Below are 26200 nucleotides of genomic sequence, written 5' to 3'. Positions count from 1 at the left end.
ATCCGAAGCTTAAGCCTCTCAGGTTTGAAAATTTCCTTGAGCCTTCAGCAACAGCAATCGGGAGGATCTGTGTTCCTCTTTCTTGCTCTGGGGTGGCGGGCTTCGCGCATTGTGCTAGCGTCAGTGACAGGCCTGGAGGGGGTGAGGATATTCCGTCATCGCCCTCGGGATGCGAATGGAGAAACACGGCACTGCTGTAGCCGAAATCTTACCTGACGTTTCGTTCTCTTTTCTGATTACAGCCGGGCGACAAGCAACCATGGATTCGACGCTAATTTTTCTCGTCGGCTTCCTGCTGGCGACCGCGAGAATCTGCGGCGGGCAGGAAGACTGGGACTGCGAAGCACCCTGCAAGTGCAAGTGGATCTCGGGAAGGAAGTCGGCCGAGTGCATCCAGCAGAATCTTACCACCGTTCCGAACTGGCTGTCCTCGGTGATCCAGAGCCTCGACTTGACGGGGAACGCGCTGGTTAATCTGCGCCGCGACGCCTTCCTCGAGGTGAAACTCGACAATCTTCAGAAACTGACGCTCCGCGATTGCGGGATAGAGACGATTCACGCCGGCGCGTTCAACGGTCTGAAAATCGTTATCGAGATCGACCTGTCTCACAACAAAATCAAGGTCCTGCGCCCCGGGACCTTCGGGGATACCGACAAGCTCAGGATCCTGTATCTCAACACGAACTTGATCCAGCAACTCGAGAGCGGTGTCTTCGTAAACAATACCTTCCTCCAGAGGATCGACATGTCGAACAACCGGCTCGAGCGCATCGGACAACACCCGTTCGTCAACCTACCCGGGCTCCATGCGATCGCCCTCAACCGTAACAACCTGACCCACCTGAGGAAACAGATATTTGAAAACCTTCCGAAACTCGGGAGCCTCGAGGTGCACGAAAATCCGTGGAAGTGCGACTGTCATCTCAAGGAGTTCCGCGACTGGCTGATGAACACCACTTTCTATACAGATCAAACGACCTGCGCCCAACCTCCGAACCTCGCCGGGAGGATTTGGCGCGGGATAAAGAGCGAGGAGTTCGCCTGCCGGCCCAAGATCGTCTACGTCGGTCCTGCCCCCCTCGTCGAAATCGGACCCGGCGACGTCACCCTGGTCTGCAAGGTCTTTGGCACCCCGTTGCCGGAGGTTACGTGGTGGCTACGCCAGCGAGAGCTGAGCAATTCGAGTCGACGCTACCCTCTCGAGACGAAGAGCTACGTCCTGTCGAAGGCCGGAAGCTGGCTAAACCTGACGATCCCGAAAGCGACGTCCGCCGACAAGGGAGAGTACGAGTGTCGCGCCGTCAGTCCGGGCGGCTCGGAGAAGAAAAACGTGACGCTGACCGTCCTGGGCGACGTCGTGGGCAACACGGAGTCCGGGGTCAGCCTGGCCCTCGCCCTGGGCCTCGGGCTGACCGCCCTCCTGGTCCTGGTCCTCCTGACCCTCGTGCTCTGCGCGTGCTACTGTTGTCGGAAGCGTTCCCGGCCTAACGAGAAGAGCACCGAGGCGAACGCCATCGAACACCACGGCCTCGGGGATCAGGAGAAGTCCCTGATAACCGCGATCAACCCCGTGGTGAAACCGCCCCGGAGGTACGAAGCCGCGCCGTCCGTGACCTCCCACGGAACAGAGACGACGGAGCTGAACCGAACCCTTCTGGACAACGAATCAGTATTCGGTCAGTACGCCTCGCTTATCACGCGTCAATGCCCGGCCAAGTAATCCGGCCTCGCTACCTTCCTCGATCTTTACATTAATTTTCATCCCCTTTCTTTCTGTTTTATTTTCACTCCTACGGGACTGCGACGACGCTTCTTCACCGCGCGCCGTGCAGCCGGAGGTGTCGGAGACGACGACAGGGAGCGGTCGACGCCGGAACTCGATCAGGGATCGACCTTGCCGAGGGGCGCCACCTACCGGCAGTACCCTCCGGATCTCCTCGCCTTCTCGGGTGGCCGCGGGGCCTCCCCGACCAGCCAGGCCTCCACCGCCCCCGACAGCTCGCGGCTACCCTCGCAGCCCGGTAGCTTCAGTCCGACCGGAACCATCGCCTCCTTTCCGCCGGGGTTCAAGACGCTGCCGCACAACCGCAGCGCCGCTCCGTACAGTTCGGGGCCTCCCGTGCTTCCGCGGCACGGATACGTCACGATACCGAGGCGGCCCCGCGCTCCCAGCTGGAGCAGCGCCCCGCCCACATCGCCCGACGGCCTTGAACCCGTATACGACAACCTGGGCATACGCACGACCGCCGACGGCAGCTCCGTCCTCTCCCTGAACAAGAGTCCCGAACCTTCGGGAATGCGGGGGCGGCCTCTTCCCGGCACCCCGACGGCGCACTTTCATCCCGCGATACAGCGAAGCACGCCGAACATCCTCGCCGCCAGTCCCAACGACAGGGCCGCACCCGAGGGTGCCCCGGAGTGGCCCTCCAAGCTTACCGACGAGACGGAAGTGCCCTTCCTAGCTGGCGGCGGCACCCTCGGACGCAAGGTTCCACCGCGGCCGCCCCCGAAGCCCAAGAAGAAATCCGCGAACGGGCCGCTCTACGAGGACGAGGGCGAGGACGGAACCGAGGTATGAGGGTGGAGCCGCGACGAATCGCGGCCAACGCCACGCGCCCTCAGGACCCTCAGGATCGTCTCGTACCGTCAATCCTTCTAACCGGTAGTGCCTTTACGCAAACTTGTAATGTAAACGATGTGTGTGCGAGTGTGTGCGCGATTGTTATTCGTCGTTTAATCGCTGTACTTTATTACAATATTATTACTATTACTACTATCATGTGCTAAGACGGATACGTGCGATTTACTGGACTACGATGTACACTCTGTTCTTGTTTCGTATAGTCGTCGGCATGTAAGGGCTTCCCGCAGAGAATGTGAAAAAAAAAAAAAAAAAAAAAAACAAAACAGCAAAACTCGAACAGAAACTGTTTCACCCATCCGCGGTGCAGATCGAAGGTTATTGTATAGAATCATTTTTCAGTGATATTTTTTTCTTTTTCCTCTTTTTTTTTTTATCTCATATGTATTAAAACAACTCTTAGTTTATAGTTTTACAATATACCTGTATTACATCTTTGCAGGGTTGTTGGAAAATTTAATTCTTGTAAATAATACTCCAAATCATTGACGTGCTTGTTCAGAAATTTTTATTTCACAATTGGCGAAGTTTCCATCAGGAAGAGGAAAAATTTAATTTTGGAGCAACCCTGCTGATTTCCGGATTTCAAAAATGGGATCAAGTTCTTCGACGTATACGCCTAATTGTAGATCTGGACGTTGAATGGAAACGATGTTAAGGTGGCCTCTCTCTAACACTCTCTCTCTTTTTCTCTCTCCCTCCCTTTCTCGATGTTGAGATGAGGCCGTTATTCGCACATAAGCGAAACGTGAGGCTTCTACAAAGCGTGTGCGAAATCCCACCAGCCTCCCACCTTCCTGTCACAACTTTATACATGCATGCGAGACGCGTTAACATTTGCATTTCTCCGGTCAACGAAATTCTCCTATACATCAACGCGTCGTTCGTAAAGTGGTCAGAATATTATTATGTGGCTACCGCAAATTCTCAGACGTTTATAAATTCAGACCCCCAAATATTTGTATTTTTTCTCTTCACCTGCTGCCACCACCGCCTTAAAGCAAGAATATTCGAACACACCCAGTAACGGATATCGGATTACGTTTAACTCGTCTCGAGACTCGTTCGAGGCCTTTGATTTCCGCCAAACGAAGGAAATTTTTGACATTAAGAGAAGCAGATAAAGAGTATATACAGCAACGCCGAATCGGTTATACCCGTTTATTGCGTAGCTGCACCTCGAGTTGAATTTCCGCCGGAAATCAGAGGCACGCGGACGAAGAGGAAACTCACACCGAGCTAGATTTTCATCGGTTACTGTCACGTACACGTATCGTTTATCTCGTCGCGCACACATCGTCGAGGGTAAGATACTTTGGCGGGAAATACAATATTTCTCTTCTTCTCCCTTTTTACCCCCCCGTCATTCTTCTCCCCGCGTCCTCGCGAGTAAAGAGCAGACCGTCGGCATCCAATTGGCAGGAGTGCCGCCGCCGTCGCCGCCGTCGCGACGCCCCGAACGAGCGAGAGAGAGAGAGAGAGAGAGAGAGAGAGAGAGAGAGAGAGGAAAAGGGTGGGAGGAATGGAAACGGGAAGAACTCCGGGGGCGTGAGAGACAGACGCCGGTATTCCCGTCGTCGGGACACCCAAAGGCTCTTGTACCCGAGCCAGGAAATATCCGAGGCGAGGCGAACCCCGGAATCCCGGGCGATGTCGGACGCCTCAGACGACAAAAGCTCGGGATATCTTGGCCGTCTGAAGGGGCGGCTAGGCCGCGACGTGTGTACGGGACAAGGGTGTTTCGCGAATTACCTCGACGATATCTGTCTCTTTTCTCTTTTTTTATTTCCGTTTTCCGTTTTCCGTTTTCCCTGCGTTCACTGGGGAATTTATGAAACGTGCGGGATTCCGGATACCGGATGATGATACGTCTTTACGTTATTCAAAGCGAGAAGCTAGTGAAAACGAGTATAGTAAGAACGTTACAACTTTTCTCTCCGGTACTGTTAATGTAATTCTTCATTTTTATTTTCTACTTCTATTTTTATTTAACCTTTTCTCCAATCAGCGCCTTGTACCAATCAACGTCGCTTACGCCGCGTAACGAAAGAATCGACAGTTGTGACAATTGACGTAACGACAATTGGTCCAATCAACTGCGCTTTCTTTCCGTATTTCTTTTACTTGTTATCGTTGTTGGCTTTTCTTTTCTTTTTTCTTTTTTTTTCCTCTTAATTTCCGTTCATTCGTTGACTCTTCAATTGTCATTGTCCAACGGTGTGCTGCCAAGTGTATATTCAACTGTCTATACATATACTATATCCTACTACACTGTTTGTAAGTTGTATAGAAAGTGAATGGTATAGTTACCATTTCAAAAGATCGAAAAAAAAAGAAACTCTCGACGCACAAACGTTGAGAAACCTAAACAATTTAGTATTACGTGTTAGTTGTACAGCAATTATGTATGTTATATACGATTATTGTATAATTGAACATCGTATATATCATACATAAATGATCAATAATTGTACGAATCAACCAATTACACGATGAATATTGTTCGCATATTCATATGGTATGTATGTATAACGATATATTGTATCATAAATTAGTAGATAAGATATGCGACGTATAGAGAATACTTTCATAACATCGTTGTCGTTATTATTATTTTTTGAATCATTCTTATTTTCGAATTGACTGTCGAAAATTTATTACTATCATAATTACCGTTATCATTGTTGTTAGGGTGATATTCATTTGTAAAAAACGATGTCATTCAACGATTTCCCCTACTATTTTATAACGCAATTGAAATGTCTGGCGATAAAAGTAATAATAATTATAATAATACCAGTAATACCAATAATAATATACATCAACTCGATGGATTTTCTGAAAATCGGGGGATCGTTGCGTCACTTGTTGGTATTACCGGTATTATTATACTGTACTATACTACTGACATAATACTAGTAATACAAATAACAACATACGTCAAATGGATGGATTGTCTGAAATTCGGGGGATCCTTGCGCCACGAAATAATGCAGTAGTGATTATGGAGGATTTACAATCATAATATTAAGCATTTGAAAATTGAAAATTGTTTTGAATTGAAGAAAAACTTTTTCCCATTTACGCACGATTGTAATTTTCAAAATTCAGTAAAATTGACGTTTAAGATGTAAGAAATCATCAATTGCAGACTTATATTATTCACCACTGGCAATTTCGTTGACCCATTCGCGTTGATTATAATTGTGACGATAATTAATGCACCGCTAAAAAAATCTTAATTGCTCCGTGATATTTCTTCGGAAAAGTAACAAGATCCTAGAGAGGAAAATAATCGCGAGTATCATCTTGCACGAGTTAATTATCATAAATTGCAAGAGAACTCCGTTGATGAGCGTGGTATAGGTACATAATATATATAAAACATACAACGAAGCAGCAAAGGTCTTTGATATATAACTTTGAAGCTGCAGAAAACTTCGCGCAAAAGTCTCGACTGTAGTCGGTCGATTTTATTTTTCTTTCTTTCTTAAAAAAAAATAAATTAAATCAAACACAAAAGAAACGCACGTATGAACTTGAGTGACAGCTTTGAAATCAAAGGAATAATGTTTCTCCTCAATAAATAGACATATTACGAATTCGGCGGTTGAATTCAGTGATCGTTGAATATTGTACACACGATATACGAAAGGTGATAAAATAATAAAAATCATAATAATACAATAATAATTTATGCCTTTCGTCGTGAAATGCGACATTTTATCTGATGGTGTTTGAACGCGTTATTTTAACTCTCGCTGTTTTTATTATTCAGCTCGGTTAGGCACTCAATCATTTTTCATACGGCAACAACAGCCTCCTTATACTTCTTTGCGAAAATGTAATGTTTTTTTGTTCAATCTCTTTTTTACATTTTTTTTTTTTTGGTTTTGTGTGTTTCATTTCTGTTTTCCACAATGTCGAGAGCCAACTTCAAATTGATGGATTACTTGTTATTAATAATACGCGTACGTACAAGGTTCGCTGCAGCGGCGAAAAATCAATTATAACACACGCTCAAACCATTCGTTCATAACGGGGGTTTCCTTCATTTTTATCTCTCGCCCCCTCGATTTTCCCTGCTACAGATATACCAAAGTCGTTCGTTTTCATGCTACTTATGCCAAATAAGTTTTTCCGTAATTTCGCGATGAATTTCACCCGTGTCACAGGGAAAATCAATCACAGACAGACACGAACGACAATTTTATAATATAATAACATGTATGCGAATAAAACAGAATAAAAGAAGTAAGAAATGATAACAACAAGGTGAAAAACCCCGGATTCAGATTATCCGTTTCAATATTGAATTATATTGTACACATATTATACACAATACGATAACTGTTCAGTATTACGCAGAATGTATGACAGAATTAAGTTACATATATGTAGGTATATACACGTTATGTGTGTACATATTATACGGCGCGGGGAGGAAGTGGCGGCGTAAAAACGACACGTATACGTAAGTACACACCAACGTACCCCAGATATCTTGCAATTTGTGCCCTGCATACATTACCGCCCGAGGTTTCTTTTTTTTTTTTTTTTTCTTTCCTTTTTTTTGGCCACCTTCCTTCCGGTGTTGATTGGAGAAAAAAAAAGAAATTAAATTTCGCGCTTATTATCCACCCTCCTAAGCTCGTATTTTTTTTTTTTTAAAAAAAAGGGGGCGCAAAAATTTCGCGCATCTATCCGCGACGCATGATGCGCAGCAGCAGCAGGCTTCGATGTCGTGAATATTTTAAGCGGCCTAGAAGAGTCGCGGTTCGCTCATCCCAGTTGGAAGTCGTCCAATGTAAATACACTAATTTATGCATATTAGCTCGGGAAAAAAGATTTGATAGCGAATTATACATTATTACTATATATGCGACACGATTGATACGTGCGACTTTCGTTAGGCTGGGATGACGTCCACGAATATATTTTTGTAATTTTGTATTTTGAATCATGTAATATTCGCCACTTCCCACCCCGTTTGCAACGTTCTACGATCCATGCATTATGCATATATAGGCGAGCCGATATCTATACGATACACATATACACACATATTCCTTTTAGCGTAATACGTAATAATAATTATTGTTAATACTATTATTATTATTATTATTATATATACACACACATCATATATTTTTTAAATTTAGGATTGTAATAACTGAAGGACAAAATTCATGAAACAGAAAGAGGGAAATCAAGGCGGATGAACAACGGATTAACGATCGAAAGGGATTTGTATAATATATAGTTACATCGCTTCTCGTGATTGTTAAAATACTTGTCACTTTTTCGCAGCACGCGGATTAAATATTGTAACTGATATAACGTCGTTTACTATATTGTAACACAGATCGATGAGATATATATATACATGTGTAACATTGACTGGCTCAATAACAATTCGCGCTTTCTCGTTACGCGAAACTAACAGTTATTGTTTCAGGACACCTAATTCCTAATTACTAATTCAAATTCTATAACTATGGTCTACGTAATAATAATTACAATAAATGACTCTAATATATTAGCATTAACGCGTATACATATGTATATAGGTATATTTAAATATTAATATAAATATATAAAAATAATTATTATATAAGTATGTAACGATAATAATGAATAATGTGAATTTTTTCCAAGTAGTTATAATTACTGTTATTAATATAACATGTTACACAGGGATCAGCTGCTGCAGCTCCGTGCAGCTGTCGCGTATAACGACGGAAACAACAAATAACAATACACACACGGAGGGAAATCTTTTCACCGAGCTGATGTCGTTTTATTATGTTTAACGTGATCACAACGGCAATCATTCGTCCAAAGATCAGATATTATTGTGCAGAAATCGATTAAAACTGCGTTGCAAAACGGCGGTATAATTAACTTGAATTTAAAAATCGATCTGTATTAATTAATTTCAAGTCCAACGATCAAGTTGAAACACAGAGATTTTTCTTCAACGGTACTCGTGGCTAGCTGCAGCTGTAATACGCACGCGCATTCCTTGTTGTATTTACAAGTGAACCCTGATCGTTTTTAATTGACAATATAAGTGTAACGTTGACCCGCCATTAGGGAAACTAAAAGTCTGTTAGGATACAATTTAAAGATTTAAAAAAATTAAACTAAATTATAGTTTGACGAGCAGAAAAGAAAGAGAAGAACAATGATCGCATTTAACGGGTGCTTAATCTCGCACAATATGTATGCGTATGATTTTTATTGCGTCAATTTCTTCTACTCGGTATTAATTAGTTATATCACGTTCATTATATTATATTATACACTATATTTGGTTATTTATCGTCTATTATTGTATAATTAAACGTATGGGACCCATGTTAAATTATAAGTTTCAAACTATTGTACGCGCTGAAGCATTTAGATTATAAACATTTATTCGTACAATAATTAACTGATCAATCAATTTAAACGATTTATGTCAAATTTACATCATCAGTTTTATATCGACTTCTTTTGCTAATATGTAGAGAGATTACACTAGACGATTTTTCATCATCAATAATAGTAATAATAATAATAATGTCAAAGAAAAGTGATCATGCAGTTATACCAAGGGTATAATTAACAGAAAAAAATATTCCCACGTCAATATGTACACACAATGAATTTATATTATTCTCATTAACAATTTCGTATAATTTTTATAGTTAAATGATATAGATAGGTATTATTACATATAGTAGATTGTTAGTGTATGGATCCATTGGGATCAATAAAAGTTCAAACATTACATCCATTTTCTTTTGTTTCCATTTCATCTTTTATTCACACAATCGTCCGCATCGCTCATCTTTTACTTTATCCACGCTCCATTTCCATCTTTGATCATTTGCGGGAACGATCGTGATATCCAAAGCATAATTTCGACCCAGGAAGAGCAATTTTAAAACATTCGGTAACGGAAATTTCGTTTTTCTTCCTACAAACTTTTTGCCCTTAACATGTACGAGAAATACTGGTAAATAAATTTAAAAGAGTTGAAAATCTGATAAGATAAAATCCGCGAACGTTCATTGCGAATTCACTTAGCCGACGCTGTGTGTAGATAAAAGGGAACAGTGTGGCTGCAAAGTGGAAAAAGGGTGGCAATTCCGGGCAAAAACAATAGACAAAGTGTGCAGGGGTGTTGCTCGTCCCGAGATACGCTGAGCAGAGAGAGTGAGAGAGAGAGAGAGAGAGAGAGAGAGAGAGAGAGAGAATTTTGCACAATCAGAATTCCACGCACGTAGGTACCTGCCTCACAGTTTCATACAGAGGACTTGCGAAACTTATTGTTAGTTATTTAGTACAGTGCCCTCGTGCACGTCCCGTTTCAGCAAAAACTTTATCCGTCCGCGTGACCTGGGAATTTATAATTGACGGGGTCGTCGAGTTTCGGATTGAGAATGGAGACCCGTGTGTCAAAATCTACATTTTGGTCGGGTTTTTTTTTTTTTTTTTTTTTTTTTTGTCACCGCTGATTGGGCCGTTTCGCACATCTGCGCCCAAGCACTTTTCGAAGGGCGAAGGAAGAAGGGCGAAGCATCCACTTTTTACGCTCAACGTGAAGGGCTTTATTTGTCCGATAGCGTGTTTTACCGATTCCCCTCGCTGCAGCTGCTTTATGGCCCGCCGGCAACCGAGTCGTTGCAGAGTCCATTAGCATTTCAGATAAGCACTTTTTGACTGAACGCCGTGTAACGGCGATAATTGTGCTGCAGGGGAATTTCGTACGGGGGTACGGAGGGTTGAAAAAAAGACGATAAATGTGATGAAATGAAAATGATATGTATCTATTACGATTGTGGCAAAACGTCGTCTTTTTCGCGATACGGAATTGAATGTTCGCGTAGTCGGATTGTAGGAAAAATTATAATAAGTAATTTCGTATGCATATATATGTATATATCGGTGAAACTTGACGCCAGAGATGCGAAATTGCGCACAGCCCAAGTTGAGTTAACGAGCAAAGACCGTGCCCCATTTGTATTTCGAATGGACCTGTTTTCCACCGTTTTTCGGTGTCGGAAGAGCTCAAGGAGAAAGAGAGACAGAGAACTGCGCCTTATCTGAATCTGCAAGGATCCTACGCGGCAGTAATTTCCTCGAGAGTAACAAAGGCGAGTTGATAATTAATTCAGGAGACTCGACTGTACGTATATATACTTATACGCGCCCACCGCAATGACAAGTGGACTACTTTAGCAGTCGGATCTCAGTCCATTGTTACAGCTACTTAAATTATTCTCGTTGCAAGGACCGCAGAAAAACAAGTAATTATTTACCAAGCTCCCCAACTGCTGCTCGGCTACCGCTTCACAGCTTCATCTCGACACTCGTCTCTCCCTCTCTCTCTCTCTCTCTCTCCTTACGAAAATTGAACCGGCCTTCCGAAAATCCTCGTAATCAAGACCCCGTCCTGGCCTGAATCAAATTCATACAGCCTTCATACCGAGGCTTCCTTGCGACGGTTAACTTTTATGTAGGTCTCGCAGCGTCGTTTCAGATATTACACGTTGTACCTGTAATATACACTAGTCGTCAGACAGGCGCGTCTCGATCTCGGTGAGAAATTTAAATTACCCGTACACCGAGGGGGAGAAATGAAAGAAATAGAAGAAAAACCGCCTCTCAACTTCATAAACTAATTCGCGAAGAGCCGGAGGAGCTGCGAAAGCGAAGCGACAAGAGCAAAGGTCGCTCTCCCTCCCTCCCTCTCGTTATTTCTTGAAACGGGGCGGTTCCGAAGAAACTCGATTAACGCTTCAAACGTAACCGGTACTCTGCCGAGCTAACTCGCAGGGCACGTTGCCGCTTCTATCCCTTATCCCCGTAATCCTCTTTACTCCTGTAACACCGGCACTCGGATGGATACATACATGCGCGTTACCCTCGCAAAATGTACTTCCGTCAACTTCGGATACCTACGAAAGGAAGAAGCTACGCGGCCGGAATTTTTCCACGCGATATCTTTTCGCGCTTATTTATGCGATACGATTCATCCATTTGCTGTAAACTATCATCAAGATCACTTGAAACTTTAAATTGTTTGTTGTAAATAGAAAAACAATACTGTACGATTTTTCTCTACGTCATAATCCTATATTGCTGTTATTGAAAAGAGAGACGGTATTATACATATGTAAATGAATATGTAAAATAACGAATCGGCGTTGGATTTGGTGTATAAACGATAAGCGATTTAATGTAAATACATAAATGATTATAGGTATAAGTGTATGGGTAAATCGTAGACGATGGGAGGGCACAAAGTCGACGATTAAAATGGATATACGAATAGTTGTATCGAGGAATAAGTTTCTGTTTTTAATTTTCTTGCTTGAATTACAGTAATAATAATTATTGACGAGAATAAAAATTAACGGGTCGCCCGTGTAACTAGGAAGATGTAATACCTGAAAATGTCAACGTAATTGAGAGATTAACATTACATATGCCTGTTCATTATGTCGTTAAAATAAAAATTATAATACGTAGATGCATAATAGAGAGAAAACAATACGGTACAATACTTGTATAATCTAACTAATAACTAGCACGTAGGATCGAAGCTTGCCTCAATAATATAAATGTTTTCATCGAGTGCTTCGTTATAATAATAATAATAATAATAATAATAATAATAATAATAATTTGTATAGAAAATAATTTCTGGGACGTGTCGTATTACATAAAAATGAATCTGGTGTTGGGGTGTGTAAATATTACATAAATATTTTATAAACGATTAATATCTACCTATAATATAGTGGTGATTGTATAATATTTAAAAAAGAAGCATTCAAATTAAATAACCGCTCTGTACACTTCATGGTGGATCATAAAATTTTAATAAATATTCCCCGAATCAATCCTACGCATAGATATACGTATATAACATATGATATAAATTTTCAAGTGTCACACGATCGATATAACTTTACAAAGGTATTTGTTTATTTGTTTCGTTCTTATCTTCTATATCCTCGTTGTATACTTTGACTATAATCTATACCTAGGTGTTTTATATACGATTAACTTTTATTATAAAATTTACTCGATATTAAAAATTAACCTTTTGTGTATAATTCTAACTTTGGTCCTTAAAATTTTGGTTCACAAGCTACTCCGCCGAACGAGGAAACGAAGACGGTACGTAAAACCGTTCTCCTCTTATTCTACTCGTACGCGTACAATTGTCTACCTATCTATCTATCTATCTATCGGTACAGTGAATTATTTCTTTGAAAATCCCTTTGAACAACCAGTTATATGCATTAATAAAAAACAACAGAAAAATGTATAGAATTATTCGAAGGAATTCAAAGAAGGCGCAACGAGCCATTCGCTTGTAAAAACTATGCAGAAACTCTTAGCAAAGATGTTTTATCCGCAGACAATTAGTTGGATTATCGAATGATTAAAATTAACGGTAGTCGTATCGCCTACTAAGCGTAATTCCAAATCTCCGTGACTGCGGGCAGCGAAACGTAGTTATAATAATATTTCGAATTAATACTGCGAGTGATCGGAGCTGGTTTTGAGTTGATAAACATATTTGTATAATATCTACAGGGTACCAGAGTACAAGGCACTGTGTGAAAATAATTCAACAAACTCGGAGAGTGAACAGCGTACGGGATAATCAGACGAAATTTTGGCGCGGCTGGATTGATCATATCGAGTGTTCAGCGCCGAGATCTATGAATGAAATAATTACTCGTTCACGTACTCTGAAAGATCTGTAATGATCGATCGATCGCGTTATACGCCGAGTCCCTGCGAGTTAATACGCGGATGATTCAATATTGGAATTCCACTACGCGGGCTAATCAGGCTAAAACCACGCGAATAAATAACAGAGGTATTGCATTAGAATAATTAGTACTCGGTACTGCTGAAATCACGAGTTAGTAAAGCCCGGAGTTTCTCGTTATTATAAACCTCAGTTATTTGCCAAATAAAGTTTAATTACGCCCAACTGAAAGTCCGTCAAATCCATTTGACTAAGCAGCGTGTTTGAACATCAGTCTTTTTAGTTTTTGGTATAGTTTATTGCGAATTGCGGCAACTAAATTGCATTGGGAGATGCGAGTAGCGCATTTCCGTTCGAAATACGATGCAGCGCGAAAATGTCGAGTACAAACCCGCGTTTGGAGCTGAATCGGGAAAATCGATCAGGCCGATTTATTCAACCGATCGCGATTTATTCCTGTTTCCACGTTATCGACAGTTATGTATTCAATGTACGCGTTGTACTCGATTTGAAATGCGCCTGGCTGACTTTTTATCATTTCGCATCATTCCTGTTTTCATTCTATCACTTCGAAGCTACCAGTTATTCTTCAATTCTCTGGCCGACCACGAGTTACGCCCTGTGAAGCCTTCGGGACTTCCACGTCTTCGGAGATGAGTAATATTTTATCCATGGCACAGGATTTTCGCCCGACAAAATCCGACCCCCTAGCCTGTTTACTCTTTCATCGCCGCTGAGAGAATTCTTAAATTGAACATTACTGTTTCGTTCGCTTTTTTTCTTTCTCTACGAATCTACACGCATTTTTTGCACTTTTCAGTTATGTAATGGTACTGTAATTAGGTGTATTCAGAAATATTATATGATATTACACCGGGATCGATTTGGAATTAAGGCGGTGTCCTGGTTTAGAGGCCTAAAAATGGTGATTTACGGGGATTATTTTCCTTTTTTTGATATGCAGAGAAACAACGAAGCTTCTTCAAATTTTAAATGTATTTCAACACACAATTTGACAACAAATTTTTCTGGTACTTTTCAAATTTGCGTTTAAAAAACATTCGAAACTTTAAGAACCTTCGTTGTTCTTCTCCCTTTCAAAAAAAAAAAAAAACACCCAATCACTGGAAATCGCCTTCTTGGGACCTTTAAATCAAGACACTGACTTAATCTAATACCTGCCAGTCCGCCAAAGCATTTTGAGTGCTTCCCATCGCGCTTAATGGCTTAGAACCTCATTTCGGAAGTAAATTCGCATGTCTGATCGCGAGGTGTTTATTAGCAGCGCTTTGCATTCAAGGTATAAATTTCGAAGGCGCTAAACTTTCAGTGTCTTCGGAGTGGAATAAATTCTTCCCAACGCAAGCTGTGTGCATTGCGCTGTAAACTAATCAATCCCGCTGAAATATTCTAGATAGCCAAAAGTTTGTGAATTTAAAATTTCTCGACTAGTACCAGGTTTCCAGGCAACACGAAAAGCAATTTCTTTACAGATTTCATTGCGGTTCAAAAGTAGCATCAGGCCTCGACACAATAAAACAATAAGAGAATGGAGCTCGCGCAGTTCTGGGATGGGAAAAGTTGGGAAACCTGGGGCGAGTGATAAGTAATTAATCGGCTTATGCCTCAGAAGAGGACTAAGTTTCTCCCGTAGACGGGAACTAATGGGAAAAATTTAGAATCTCTGGCTACAATAGGAGTAAGAGAGAGAGTGTGAGAGAGAGAGAGAGAGAGAGAGGAGCAGAGAGAGAGAGAGAGAGAGAGAGAGAGAGAGAGAGAGAGAGAGAGAGAGGAGACGAGAGAGAGAGAGAGAGAGAGAGAGAGAGAGAGAGAGAGAGAGAGAGAGAGAGTAGAGAGAGAGAGAGAGAGAGAGAGAGAGAGAGAGAGAGAGAGAGAGAGAGAGAGAGAGAGAGAGAGAGAGAGAGAGAGAGCAAGAAGCGGTAATCGCAACTCAAGAATTTACGTCATTCTCAAAATTGTCGCGCGCGGATATTAATTTATTTATTTATTAAATTTTTTTTTAAACGTCTTGGCGGTTTGCTGCACGTTCGTGTCAAACTTCGCATTTGGTACAGTAAAAGTGAACGCAATTTTCTCTGGAGAGCTGAGTGTAGGTAGTATGCGAATCATGCGTTCCTTGTCTAAATACCAGATTAATATTACTTGGCGAGGTGATTTCCAGAGTGTAGAGACGGCGAATCAAGCATTTTGCTCCTTTTCATCTCGTACTTTTGTCCCGGATGAACGGGATCGCTTCTTCAAATTGGAAACAGCACTAGCCTCGTACTTCCTTAACAACTCGTCGACAAAAGTGTCTTTCAATTTTTTCAGGCATCTGAAATAAAAGTCAAGAAATATAAAAGAAAGTCAACATGAAAACAATCCAAGCGGTATGAAGTTATGCATCCTTGTAGGAAACGCGTTTTCCTCAAAAGTAACTTCGGTACCTTCTGTATAACGAGTCCTGTCGAAATTTAACGATATCGAAACTCGGTGCGTGAGGACGATGGATAACAAACGCGTCAGGTAGAACGACGAACCTGTAAAGTCATTGCCTGTAATTTTTACCTCGACGTAAAACATGATAAACCTCCAGGCCGTATATTGAACTTGATTTTTTTCAAATTTCAGGATACTTTTAATAACATCACAGCCCATTTTTGTATCCGAAAGTATAAATTCTAGAAAATTTTGACGGCCTGATAATATATTTTTCACCAGGTTATAAAAATTTCCAAACCTGTATCCCATCGCCGCCAGATGAGCTATGTGCGAGACTTTGTTCCAACCGAAACCAACGAATCTGGTATCGTAGCTAGGAGCCGAACTCGGAACCACGACATACGGTTCGAAGTCTGGCTCCCAATCAACCTGTAAGAAAAATAACGACTCTGATGCATAGAAAAAGATTAATTGGCAATCGCGTTGAGGTAAAAAACTTCTAAATATTAGTACTCACATCGTACTTGTATAATTTACCTCGTATGGCTCAGAAGCCTTGCACCAGTGAGTGTAGTTCGTTGCCGCATGTCCCTGGGACCAGATGTGATATCGGAATGTGTAAAACATACCACGGTTCAGAGACCTAACGAGGGCTTCTTTGCTCTCGGGAAAATTGAACCTGAGCATAATAAGGGTTTCTTCCATAAGTGGGCAATATATTTATGCATTATTTAAGGATTGCGGATTACCGCACGTGAAATCTTGATACCTGTATCTTTCGGTTTCGAAGGCAGGTACTATCAACGCAACTTGTCTATCTTGGGTCAATCGCAGGGAGACAATACTGCTCATCAGTGTATCGTATAAACCATTGGAGGGTAAAAAGTCAACGTCTAATTGAAATACGTAGGATGTAGTCACGTGCGACATTCCTACGTTGCGTAAATAATTTACCGGGTAAAAGTCCTGCGAATGAAGATTGTTATTTTACGTTTAGGTGTGACCGCCGATTACAATTCGTGCAATGATAGTGCAGAAAACACGTTTACCCCTTCCTTGTAGACGACGTGGTAGGCGATGTTTCTTCGTTTGCTCAGCTCCTCCGAACCCCGTACAAATTTAATGAAATTATAAGTGTCTGCGTCCGTAAAATACAGGGCCACGGATATCGCGCCTCTCCAACGTTTGCACAAATCTTCCAAAAGCGTTAACCGGTCTCCACTACACTGCGTGATCAGAGTCACGTCTGGGATGTACCGAAAGTTGTTTTCGTACTCGAGGAGGAACAAATACGTACGATAGTTAATTCGCGAACTTTCCTCGAATTTCTGACACGTGCCGTGACCAGTTTCCTGAAAAATATGCCCGGTTCAAGGTTCAAGAAACAAGGCAGAATACAGCATTTATAGAGATTATCACTGAACTAAAGAATTATATACAGGTGACTTTCTCTAGAACGTGATATACCAAAAATTCTTACAATCGAACTTACCGAGTTTTGGGAAAAAACTCGCTCGTCTGCTTTTTGGCATGGGAAAAGCTGCCTTCGCAGCAGATTTCCGTCCAGCTCTAAAAATATTTGATACGCCTTTCGAAAGTCGTCAATATGCTTGTTGGTCACGTCTTGTTTTTTTGGTGAATTCCAGTGAATAATCTGAGCATAATAATTTCTGTATGTTCGTAAATTATTGATAAATGAGACGATGACTTAACAGTGAATAGAAAGTAGCCTACATTTATTTCGTTCGTGTTAGTATAACAATTTTCACTCAATGTTTGAACACTCAACTGAACGTTCCACGTACAATCAAGCCTGTACAATATACTGGGGTACTTCTTTATCACAGCATTTATTATATCTTGGTCGGCGAGATGAGTTTCGGAAATCTCTTCTAGGGTACCTCGCGACGTTTTTTCCCATATTTTCAGAAATTCCATACTCCTAAGTCGCTTCAAGTGCATCAAAATGACCCCCGTGTTGAAACCTCGACCCAATGCAGGCCAGGGAAACGGGTTTCTTGCTGACGGTTTTGAATACCAGTCACTTTGGTTTTCTACTAATCCTATGAGGTGCTGAGACTCAAAGTTGTCGAACAATTTCCATAGCCTTAGTATATCCGTTAGAATGGTAACATCAGTATCAAGTACTATCACTTTATCAACACTTAGTACCTCAGGAAGAATCAGTTTTAGCAGACCGTAAACTCCGGAGTAATGCTTGTTCGGTATCCAAGCTACTCGCGGTACTAATTCTGCGGACTTATAATAACTCAGTTGAACTGAAATTGAGGAAGAATGTTCTGTTAGAAGATTATTCAAAACTATTGTACTTATAAAATGGAAATGTCATTTTGAAATCAAGATTTCACAGAATTATAACTAGCGAATACTTTGTTTAACAGCAAGTATAGATGTACTGACCATTCGGTAGATTCCATGATTCAAATAACGTAAAAAGAGTTGTGTTGGCAATCTCGTCTACGATGAAGTGAAAGTGAAGAGGATTCCTTCGATAGAATAAAATGGACTTGACCACAATTACGGTAGTAAATGTCGAGTTGTATCCTGCGCATACCATCGCTACGTGGATGATGCTGCACTCGGTCTGTTAATTTTAGGATATCATTATTGAAATCCAGCTGCATTTACAGAGTAACGGACTATGCTATATTCTAGAATCACCCACAGGCGAGCTGGACAAGTGAAACGATGTTACCTCCACATTCCTTCGAGGCTGAGGCTGCTCGTCAGGCATTCGGTAGCCAGTGAGATTATGTGGTTCGTTTATGCTAGTATATACTTTTCTAAATTTGAGATCAGCCTGAAGTGCTTTTTTGGATTTGTCACTTTCTGCAACTGAGAAAATGTCAAAACCGTCGATCAAATAATTTGCTTAGGATGTTGTTTTAATTCGGCCAATATTAATCGGTACGATGCCCAGATTCCTGATCATATCGGCAGATACATACTCACCGTTCGAGAACAAGTAGAAGTAAAACATCGTCGATATCGCAATGGCTCCAATGAAACACCTTATCCATGGTCGAGCCATTCCAATCTATTGGGCATGCTTCGAGCCTGAAAGAAACGCTGAACACTAAACCTGAAAAATGTTCTACTTTTTTAACACATTTACCAACTGAGAATAAACTAGAATGAGAAGCAGCCAAGACTCGAGCTAAGAGCTAAATAAAATGTTACAGGGATTCATAGTATACGAGACAATTTCATCTACATTCTGCCGTGTCGTATGAGTTGACTGATTCGTGACTTTGGTTTTAAATGGGAGAGCAAGGTGAAATCAATTGAACAACATCGACGATGACGATGGATACACGAGCTTGATATTGTCGAGGTTAAGTAAGAATAAGAAAATATAAAGCTACGAATAGATTGAGCTTACCTCAAGGATTGCACGGATGACTTGTGACAAACTGCATATCAGAATATAATTTGTAGTTGCAGAGACGATGCATGTATCATGTGTATAATTATCAGAAAGAATATTATAAACATTGAGAATGCACAGAATGTAAGAAATGAACACATTCACCTATACGCTTGTTAAACAAAAACACAATGAATATATTATTGTGCAAAGTGTGATTCTGAACTAGTTAACTGAACTGATGTTGTGTGTAATAATTGAAACGTTCATCGATATTTTATCGTATTAGAAGTAAAAGCTTGCAGAAAAACATATCGAGGTTTCTGCCGACACATATGATGCACGCAGGCATGACGAAAACCAGATTGAATACGAATTAATGGCAGAAGTGCCCGCGAGACGATTTACAGCCGGTACTCAATTATGAGCAATTTAAAAAAATTTAATCTCCGCGGTCTAAACGGATCGCCGTCACAGTGTGGAAATAACATGTGGATTGTTTGTTGTCAATAGAGTGAAACAAAATTCTCCCAGAGAGTACCAGGAATTGGCACAGAGGGAAGGACGGATCGGCTCAAGTCAGGGTTCCATCTGTTAGAGTTACTCGTGAATAGAACTCACTTCGTCGCTACGCTAACGGTTGAAGAAGAATTACGATCATTCACGCTCTTACCGACTAAGCTTATGTGGTATTCACGGTAGCGTTGACTCAATGCTGCATGAGTACTCGGAAAGCAGCGGAAGGAAACTGTTGCGGAACATCGAGCTGTTACCAGATTGAGCATAATTCGGGATATCATATCCTCGTCGCATTCCTGAGAGTGCGATTAGTCTGAATAGGGTCGTTTATGTCGATACGGGGCTCGAAAATTTTTTGCTTCGAGAATAAAAAGAGAAGTAAAACTAATTGGATTGCATTTTTTCCAGATTTTGAAAACTGCTGGAATCTATTTATTGAGACCCTACATCAATGTAAATTCACGAGAGAAATCCACTGCGCACGTTCTCGACTCGTTGCGAGCGACCTGTCGAAAGATACGGCCGGAAGATGTGAAGTTTGCAGTGGGCTTTTAAATGGGTGGGGGAAAAAATCATAATTTCATAACGATGAAGGATCAGTTTCAGTTAATAGACAATTTATTCAACATGCCTTAATTCTAGTACAAGTGTTCGAGTGTCGGTGTGTATAAGTACATTACAAGTTGCCGACTAGTGAGAAAGATAAAGGTAAAAAGAGATGCAAAAATATGATTTAATGAAGAGCATTCCATAGTAATTCTAACTATTGTATGTACAAGAAAGAGTGCAATGTGAATTATCTGAATCGAGATATGTGTAATATTATACAAGACAATTATTATTGTTATTTGTCAGTATGATTGAGATTCCGGCCTGAATGCACGTGCAACGCACTATGCAGAATGCAATACACTATGTATCATATTGTTACCGTTGTATGTGTCCTGAATTAGAATAAACGAACAATTCGACTTAATCGTATCTTCTGCCTATTTCCGCAGCTATTGGTGCAACGATGATTTCGTTCCCTAGTCAACGAAACTGGTCACTTTCATGTCCTGAAACACAGAACATAAGTAACAAATCAATCTATGTTCCATATGATTTCGATCCATTATTTAGCGATTTGGAAGCGTGCTGGGTTTGATCTATTCTGACCGTGAATAAACAAACTCTTGCGAGAGAAATCGATTGGGCGCAGTCCCTAAACGCTGCGATCAACGCATCAGAAGTTACAGCCAAAAAACGAGAACCTGTGTTTTCGACATTTTTCAGCAGGTGCTTTTTCCTTCGTAACTTCTCTCCTGTTGATCCCACGCTCTTTTCGCTGCGTTTTCTGAGTTCCTTGGGGTCCAATTGATCGGTAAAGAGTCGTACGAATCAATTCTAAGACGAAAAATTTTTTGGTGAAAAAAAAAGGAAGGTTAACCCCTTTGTATTTTTGGCGAAAATTTTCGCGATTTTAAAAAGTGCTGGAATCAAGTCTTTCTGGCACTATTCCGACGTAATTTTGCGAGAGAAATCGATTGGGCGCAGTCCCAATACGCTGCGGTCAACGCATCAAAAGTTACAGCCACAAAACGAAAACCTGAATTTTCGACATTTTTCAGCAGGTGCTTTTTCCTTCGTAACTTCTCTCCTGTTGATCCCACGCTCTTTTCGCTGCGTTTTTTGAATTCCTTGGGGTCCGATTGATCGGTAAAGAGTCATACGAATCAATTCCGAGACGATAAATTTTTTGGTGAAAAAAAAAGGAAGGTTAACCCCTTTGTATTTTTGGCGAAAATTTTCGCGATTTTAAAAAGTGCTGGAATCAAGTCTTCCTGGCACTATTCCGACGTAATTTTGCGAGGGAAATTGATTGGGCGCAGTCCCAAATCGCTGCGGTCAACGCATCGAAAGTTACAGCCAAAAGACCAAAACCTGAATTTTCGACATTTTTCAGCAGGTGCTTTTTCCTTCGTAACTTCTCTCCTGTTGATCCCACGCTCTTTTCGCTGCGTTTTCTGAGTTCCTTGGGGTGCAATTGATCGGGAAAGAGTCATACGAATCAATTCTGAGACGAAAAATTTTTTGGCAAAAAAAAAAGGAAGGTTAACCCCTTTGTATTTTTGGCGAAAATTTTCGCGATTTTAAAAAGTGCTGGAATCAAGTCTTTCTGGCACTATTCCGACGTAATTTTGCAAGAGAAATCGATTGGGCGCAGTCCCAATACGCTGCGATCAACGCATCAAAAGTTACAGCCAAAAAACGAGAGGCTGAATTTTCGACATTTTTCAGCAGGTGCTTTTTCCTTCGTAACTTCTCTCCTGTTGATCCCACGCTCTTTTCGCTGCGTTTTCTGAGTTCCTTGGGGTGCAATTGATCGGGAAAGAGTCATACGAATCAATTCTGAGACGAAAAATTTTTTGGTGAAAAAAAAAGGTAGGTTAACCCCTTTGTATTTTTGGCGAAAATTTTCGCGATTTTGAAAAGTGCTGGAATCAAGTCTTTCTGGCACTATTCCGACGTAATTTTGCAAGAGAAATCGATTGGGCGCAGTCCTCATACGCTGCGATCAACGCATCAAAAGTTACAGCCAAAAAACGATAGGCTGAATTTTCGACATTTTTCAGCAGGTGCTTTTTCCTTCGTAACTTCTCTCCTGTTGATCCCACGCTCTTTTCGCTGCGTTTTCTGAGTTCCTAGGGGTCCAATTGATCGGGAAAGAGTCATACGAATCAATTCTGAGACGAAAAATTTTTTGGCGAAAAAAAAAGGAAGGGCAACCCCTTTGTATTTTTGGCGAAAATTTTCGCGATTTTGAAAAGTGCTGGAATCAAGTCTTCCTGGCACTATTCCGACGTAATTTTGCGAGAGAAATCGATTGGGCGCAGTCCCAATACGCTGCGGTCAACGCATCGAAAGTTACAGCCAAAAAACGAAAACCTGAATTTTCGACATTTTTCAGCAGGTGCTTTCTCCTTCGTAACTTCTCTCCTGTTGATCCCACGCTCTTTTCGCTGCGTTTTCTGAGTTCCTTGGGGTGCAATTGATCGGGAAAGAGTCATACGAATCAATTCTGGGACGAAAAATTTTTTGGTGAAAAAAAAAGGAAGGATAACCCCTTTGTATTTTTGGCGAAAATTTTCGCGATTCTAAAAAGTGCTGGAATCAAGTCTTCCTGGCACTATTCCGACGTAATTTTGCAAGAGAAATCGATTGGGCGCAGTCCCAATACGCTGCGATCAACGCATCAAAAGTTACAGCCAAAAAACGAGAGGCTGAATTTTCGACATTTTTCAGCAGGTGCTTTTTCCTTCGTAACTTCTCTCCTGTTGATCCCACGCTCTTTTCGCTGCGTTTTCTGAGTTCCTTGGGGTGCAATTGATCGGGAAAGAGTCATACGAATCAATTCTGAGACGAAAAATTTTTTGGTGAAAAAAAAAGGTAGGTTAACCCCTTTGTATTTTTGGCGAAATTTTTCGCGATTTTAAAAAGTGCTGGAATCAAGTCTTTCTGGCGCTATTCCGACGTAATTTTGCAAGAGAAATCGATTGGGCGCAGTCCTCATACGCTGCGATCAACGCATCAAAAGTTACAGCCAAAAAACGATAGGCTGAATTTTCGACATTTTTCAGCAGGTGCTTTTTCCTTCGTAACTTCTCTCCTGTTGATCCCACGCTCTTTTCGCTGCGTTTTCTGAGTTCCTAGGGGTCCAATTGATCGGGAAAGAGTCATACGAATCAATTCTGAGACGAAAAATTTTTTGGCGAAAAAAAAAGGAAGGGCAACCCCTTTGTATTTTTGGCGAAAATTTTCGCGATTTTGAAAAGTGCTGGAATCAAGTCTTCCTGGCACTATTCCGACGTAATTTTGCGAGAGAAATCGATTGGGCGCAGTCCCAATACGCTGCGGTCAACGCATCGAAAGTTACAGCCAAAAAACGAAAACCTGAATTTTCGACATTTTTCAGCAGGTGCTTTCTCCTTCGTAACTTCTCTCCTGTTGATCCCACGCTCTTTTCGCTGCGTTTTCTGAGTTCCTTGGGGTGCAATTGATCGGGAAAGAGTCATACGAATCAATTCTGGGACGAAAAATTTTTTGGTGAAAAAAAAAGGAAGGATAACCCCTTTGTATTTTTGGCGAAAATTTTCGCGATTCTAAAAAGTGCTGGAATCAAGTCTTCCTGGCACTATTCCGACGTAATTTTGCAAGAGAAATCGATTGGGCGCAGTCCCAATACGCTGCGATCAACGCATCAAAAGTTACAGCCAAAAAACGAGAGGCTGAATTTTCGACATTTTTCAGCAGGTGCTTTTTCCTTCGTAACTTCTCTCCTGTTGATCCCACGCTCTTTTCGCTGCGTTTTCTGAGTTCCTTGGGGTGCAATTGATCGGGAAAGAGTCATACGAATCAATTCTGAGACGAAAAACTTTTTTGCAAAAAAAAAAGGAAGGTTAACCCCTTTGTATTTTTGGCGAAAATTTTCGCGATTTTAAAAAGTGCTGGAATCAAGTCTTCCTGGCACTATTCCGACGTAATTTTGCGAGAGAAATCGATTGGGCGCAGTCCCAATACGCTGCGGTCATCGCATCAAAAGTTACAGCCAAAAAACGAAAACCTGAATTTTCGACATTTTTCAGCAGGTGCTTTTTCCTTCGTAACTTCTCTTCTGTTGATCCCACGCTCTTTTCGCTGCGTTTTCAGAGTCCCTTGGGGTGCAATTGATCGGGAAAGAGTCATACGAATCAATTCTGAGACGAAAAATTTTTTGGTGAAAAAAAAGGAAGGTTTGTATTTTTGGCGAAAATTTTCGCGATTTTAAAAAGTGCTGGAATCATGTCTTTCTGGCACTATTCCGACGTAATTTTGCGAGAGAAATCGATTGGGCGCAGTCCCAATACGCTGCGATCAACGCATCAAAAGTTACAGCCAAAAAACAAAAACCTGAATTTTCGACATTTTTCAGCAGGTGCTTTTTCCTTCGTAACTTCTCTCCTGTTGATCCCACGCTCTTTTCGCTGCGTTTTCTGAGTTCCTTGGGGTGCAATTGATCGGGAAAGAGTCATACGAATCAATTCTGAGACGAAAAATTTTTTGGTGAAAAAAAAAGGAAGGTTAACCCCTTTGTATTTTTGGCGAAAATTTTCGCGATTTTAAAAAGTGCTGTAATCAAGTCTTCCTGGCTCTATTCCGACGTAATTTTGCGAGAGAAATCGATTGGGCGCAGTCCCAATACGCTGCGGTCAACGCATCGAAAGTTACAGCCAAAAAACCAAAACCTGAATTTTCGACATTTTTCAGCAGGTGCTTTTTCCTTCGTAACTTCTCTCCTGTTGATCCCACGCTCTTTTCGCTGCGTTTTCTGAGTTCCTAGGGGTCCAATTGATCGGGAAAGAGTCATACGAATCAATTCTGAGACGAAAAATTTTTTGGTGAAAAAAAAAGGAAGGTTAACCCCTTTGTATTTTTGGCGAAAATTTTCGCGATTTTAAAAAGTGCTGGAATCAAGTCTTTCTGGCACTATTCCGACGTAATTTTGCGAGAGAAATCGATTGGGCGCAGTCTCAATACGCTGCGATCGACGCATCAAAAGTTACAGCCAATAAACGAAAACCTGAATTTTCGACATTTTTCAGCGGGTGCTTTTTCCTTCGTAACTTCTCTCCTGTTGATCCCACGCTCTTTTCGCTGCGTTTTCTGAGTTCCTTGGGGTGCAATTGATCGGGAAAGAGTCATACGAATCAATTCTGAGACGAAAAATTTTTTGGTGAAAAAAAAAGGAAGGTTAACCCCTTTGTATTTTTGGCGAAAATTTTCGCGATTTTGAAAAGTGCTGGAATCAAGTCTTCCTGGCACTATTCCGACGTAATTTTGCGAGAGAAATCGATTGGGCGCAGTCCCAATACGCTGCGGTCAACGCATCAAAAGTTACAGCCAAAAAACCAAAACCTGAATTTTCGACATTTTTCAGCAGGTGCTTTTTCCTTCGTAACTTCTCTCCTGTTGAACCCACGCTCTTTTCGCTGCGTTTTCTGAGTTCCTTGGGGTGCAATTGATCGGGAAAGAGTCATACGAATCAATTCTGAGACGAAAAATTTTTTGGCAAAAAAAAAAGGAAGGTTAACCCCTTTGTATTTTTGGCGAAAATTTTCGCGATTTTAAAAAGTGCTGGAATCAAGTCTTCCTGGCACTATTCCGACGTAATTTTGCGAGAGAAATCGATTGGGCGCAGTCCCAATACGCTGCGATCGACGCATCAAAAGTTACAGCCAAAAAACGAAAACCTGAATTTTCGACATTTTTCAGCGGGTGCTTTTTCCTTCGTAACTTCTCTCCTGTTGATCCCACGGTCTTTTCGCTGCGTTTTCTGAGTTCCTAGGGGTCCAATTGATCGGGAAAGAGTCATACGAATCAATTCTGAGACGAAAAATTTTTTGGTGAAAAA

General features: G+C 41.4%; 2 protein-coding genes across 9 annotated transcripts in view; one reads left to right on the top strand and one right to left on the bottom strand.

The window, feature by feature from the left end:
• Positions 1 to 2942, top strand: part of kek5 (kekkon 5) — a 177425-nt gene extending 174483 nt beyond the window's left edge. For all 4 annotated transcript variants that reach the window (XM_046632984.2, XM_046632985.2, XM_046632983.2 and 1 more), the window contains 2 exons: positions 243 to 1676; positions 1833 to 2942. In XM_046632984.2, the coding sequence (XP_046488940.1) occupies positions 260 to 1676; positions 1833 to 2578 (2163 nt within the window). In that variant the 5' untranslated portion in view covers positions 243 to 259 and the 3' untranslated portion in view covers positions 2579 to 2942. The remainder of the gene's footprint in view (positions 1 to 242; positions 1677 to 1832) is intronic.
• A 12389-nt stretch (positions 2943 to 15331) lies between these two features.
• LOC124221705 (xylosyl- and glucuronyltransferase LARGE2s) lies at positions 15332 to 19768 on the bottom strand. 5 transcript variants are annotated; one of them, XM_046631941.2, is made up of 12 exons: positions 19267 to 19768; positions 18837 to 18966; positions 18550 to 18719; positions 18285 to 18468; positions 17598 to 18142; positions 17356 to 17517; positions 16913 to 17215; positions 16633 to 16829; positions 16401 to 16542; positions 16162 to 16292; positions 15869 to 15961; positions 15332 to 15756 (listed from the first exon to the last, which is right to left on the bottom strand). In XM_046631941.2, the coding sequence occupies exons 2-12, from the start codon at positions 18913 to 18915 to the stop codon at positions 15621 to 15623; spliced, it is 2142 nt and encodes a 713-aa protein (XP_046487897.1). In that variant the 5' UTR covers positions 18916 to 18966; positions 19267 to 19768; the 3' UTR covers positions 15332 to 15620. The 5 variants fall into 5 exon arrangements, with proteins under 5 accessions (XP_046487897.1, XP_046487900.1, XP_046487899.1 ...); XM_046631944.2 differs by having other exon boundaries at positions 18580 to 18719; XM_046631943.2 differs by having other exon boundaries at positions 18550 to 18713.
• Positions 19769 to 26200: the final 6432 nt, after the last annotated feature.

The sequence above is a fragment of the Neodiprion pinetum genome, chromosome 6, assembly GCF_021155775.2.
Source record: "Neodiprion pinetum isolate iyNeoPine1 chromosome 6, iyNeoPine1.2, whole genome shotgun sequence".
Classification (NCBI taxonomy): Eukaryota; Metazoa; Arthropoda; class Insecta; order Hymenoptera; family Diprionidae; genus Neodiprion; species Neodiprion pinetum.
Note: the sequence above shows the minus strand (reverse complement) of the source record. Positions and strands in the feature narration are given on the sequence as shown.

Bases quoted from the DNA above. Each gene is read 5' to 3' on its own strand.
- LOC124221705 (XM_046631941.2), bottom strand. From the start codon at position 18,915: ATGGCTCGACCATGGATAAGGTGTTTCATTGGAGCCATTGCGATATCG. The intron at 18,720-18,836 runs GTGAGTATGTAT...ACATTTTCTCAG, and splicing joins CTTCTACTTGTTCTCGAACG to TTGCAGAAAGTGACAAATCC. The intron at 15,757-15,868 runs GTACCGAAGTTA...CTTTTATTTCAG, and splicing joins CAGGACTCGTTATACAGAAG to ATGCCTGAAAAAATTGAAAG.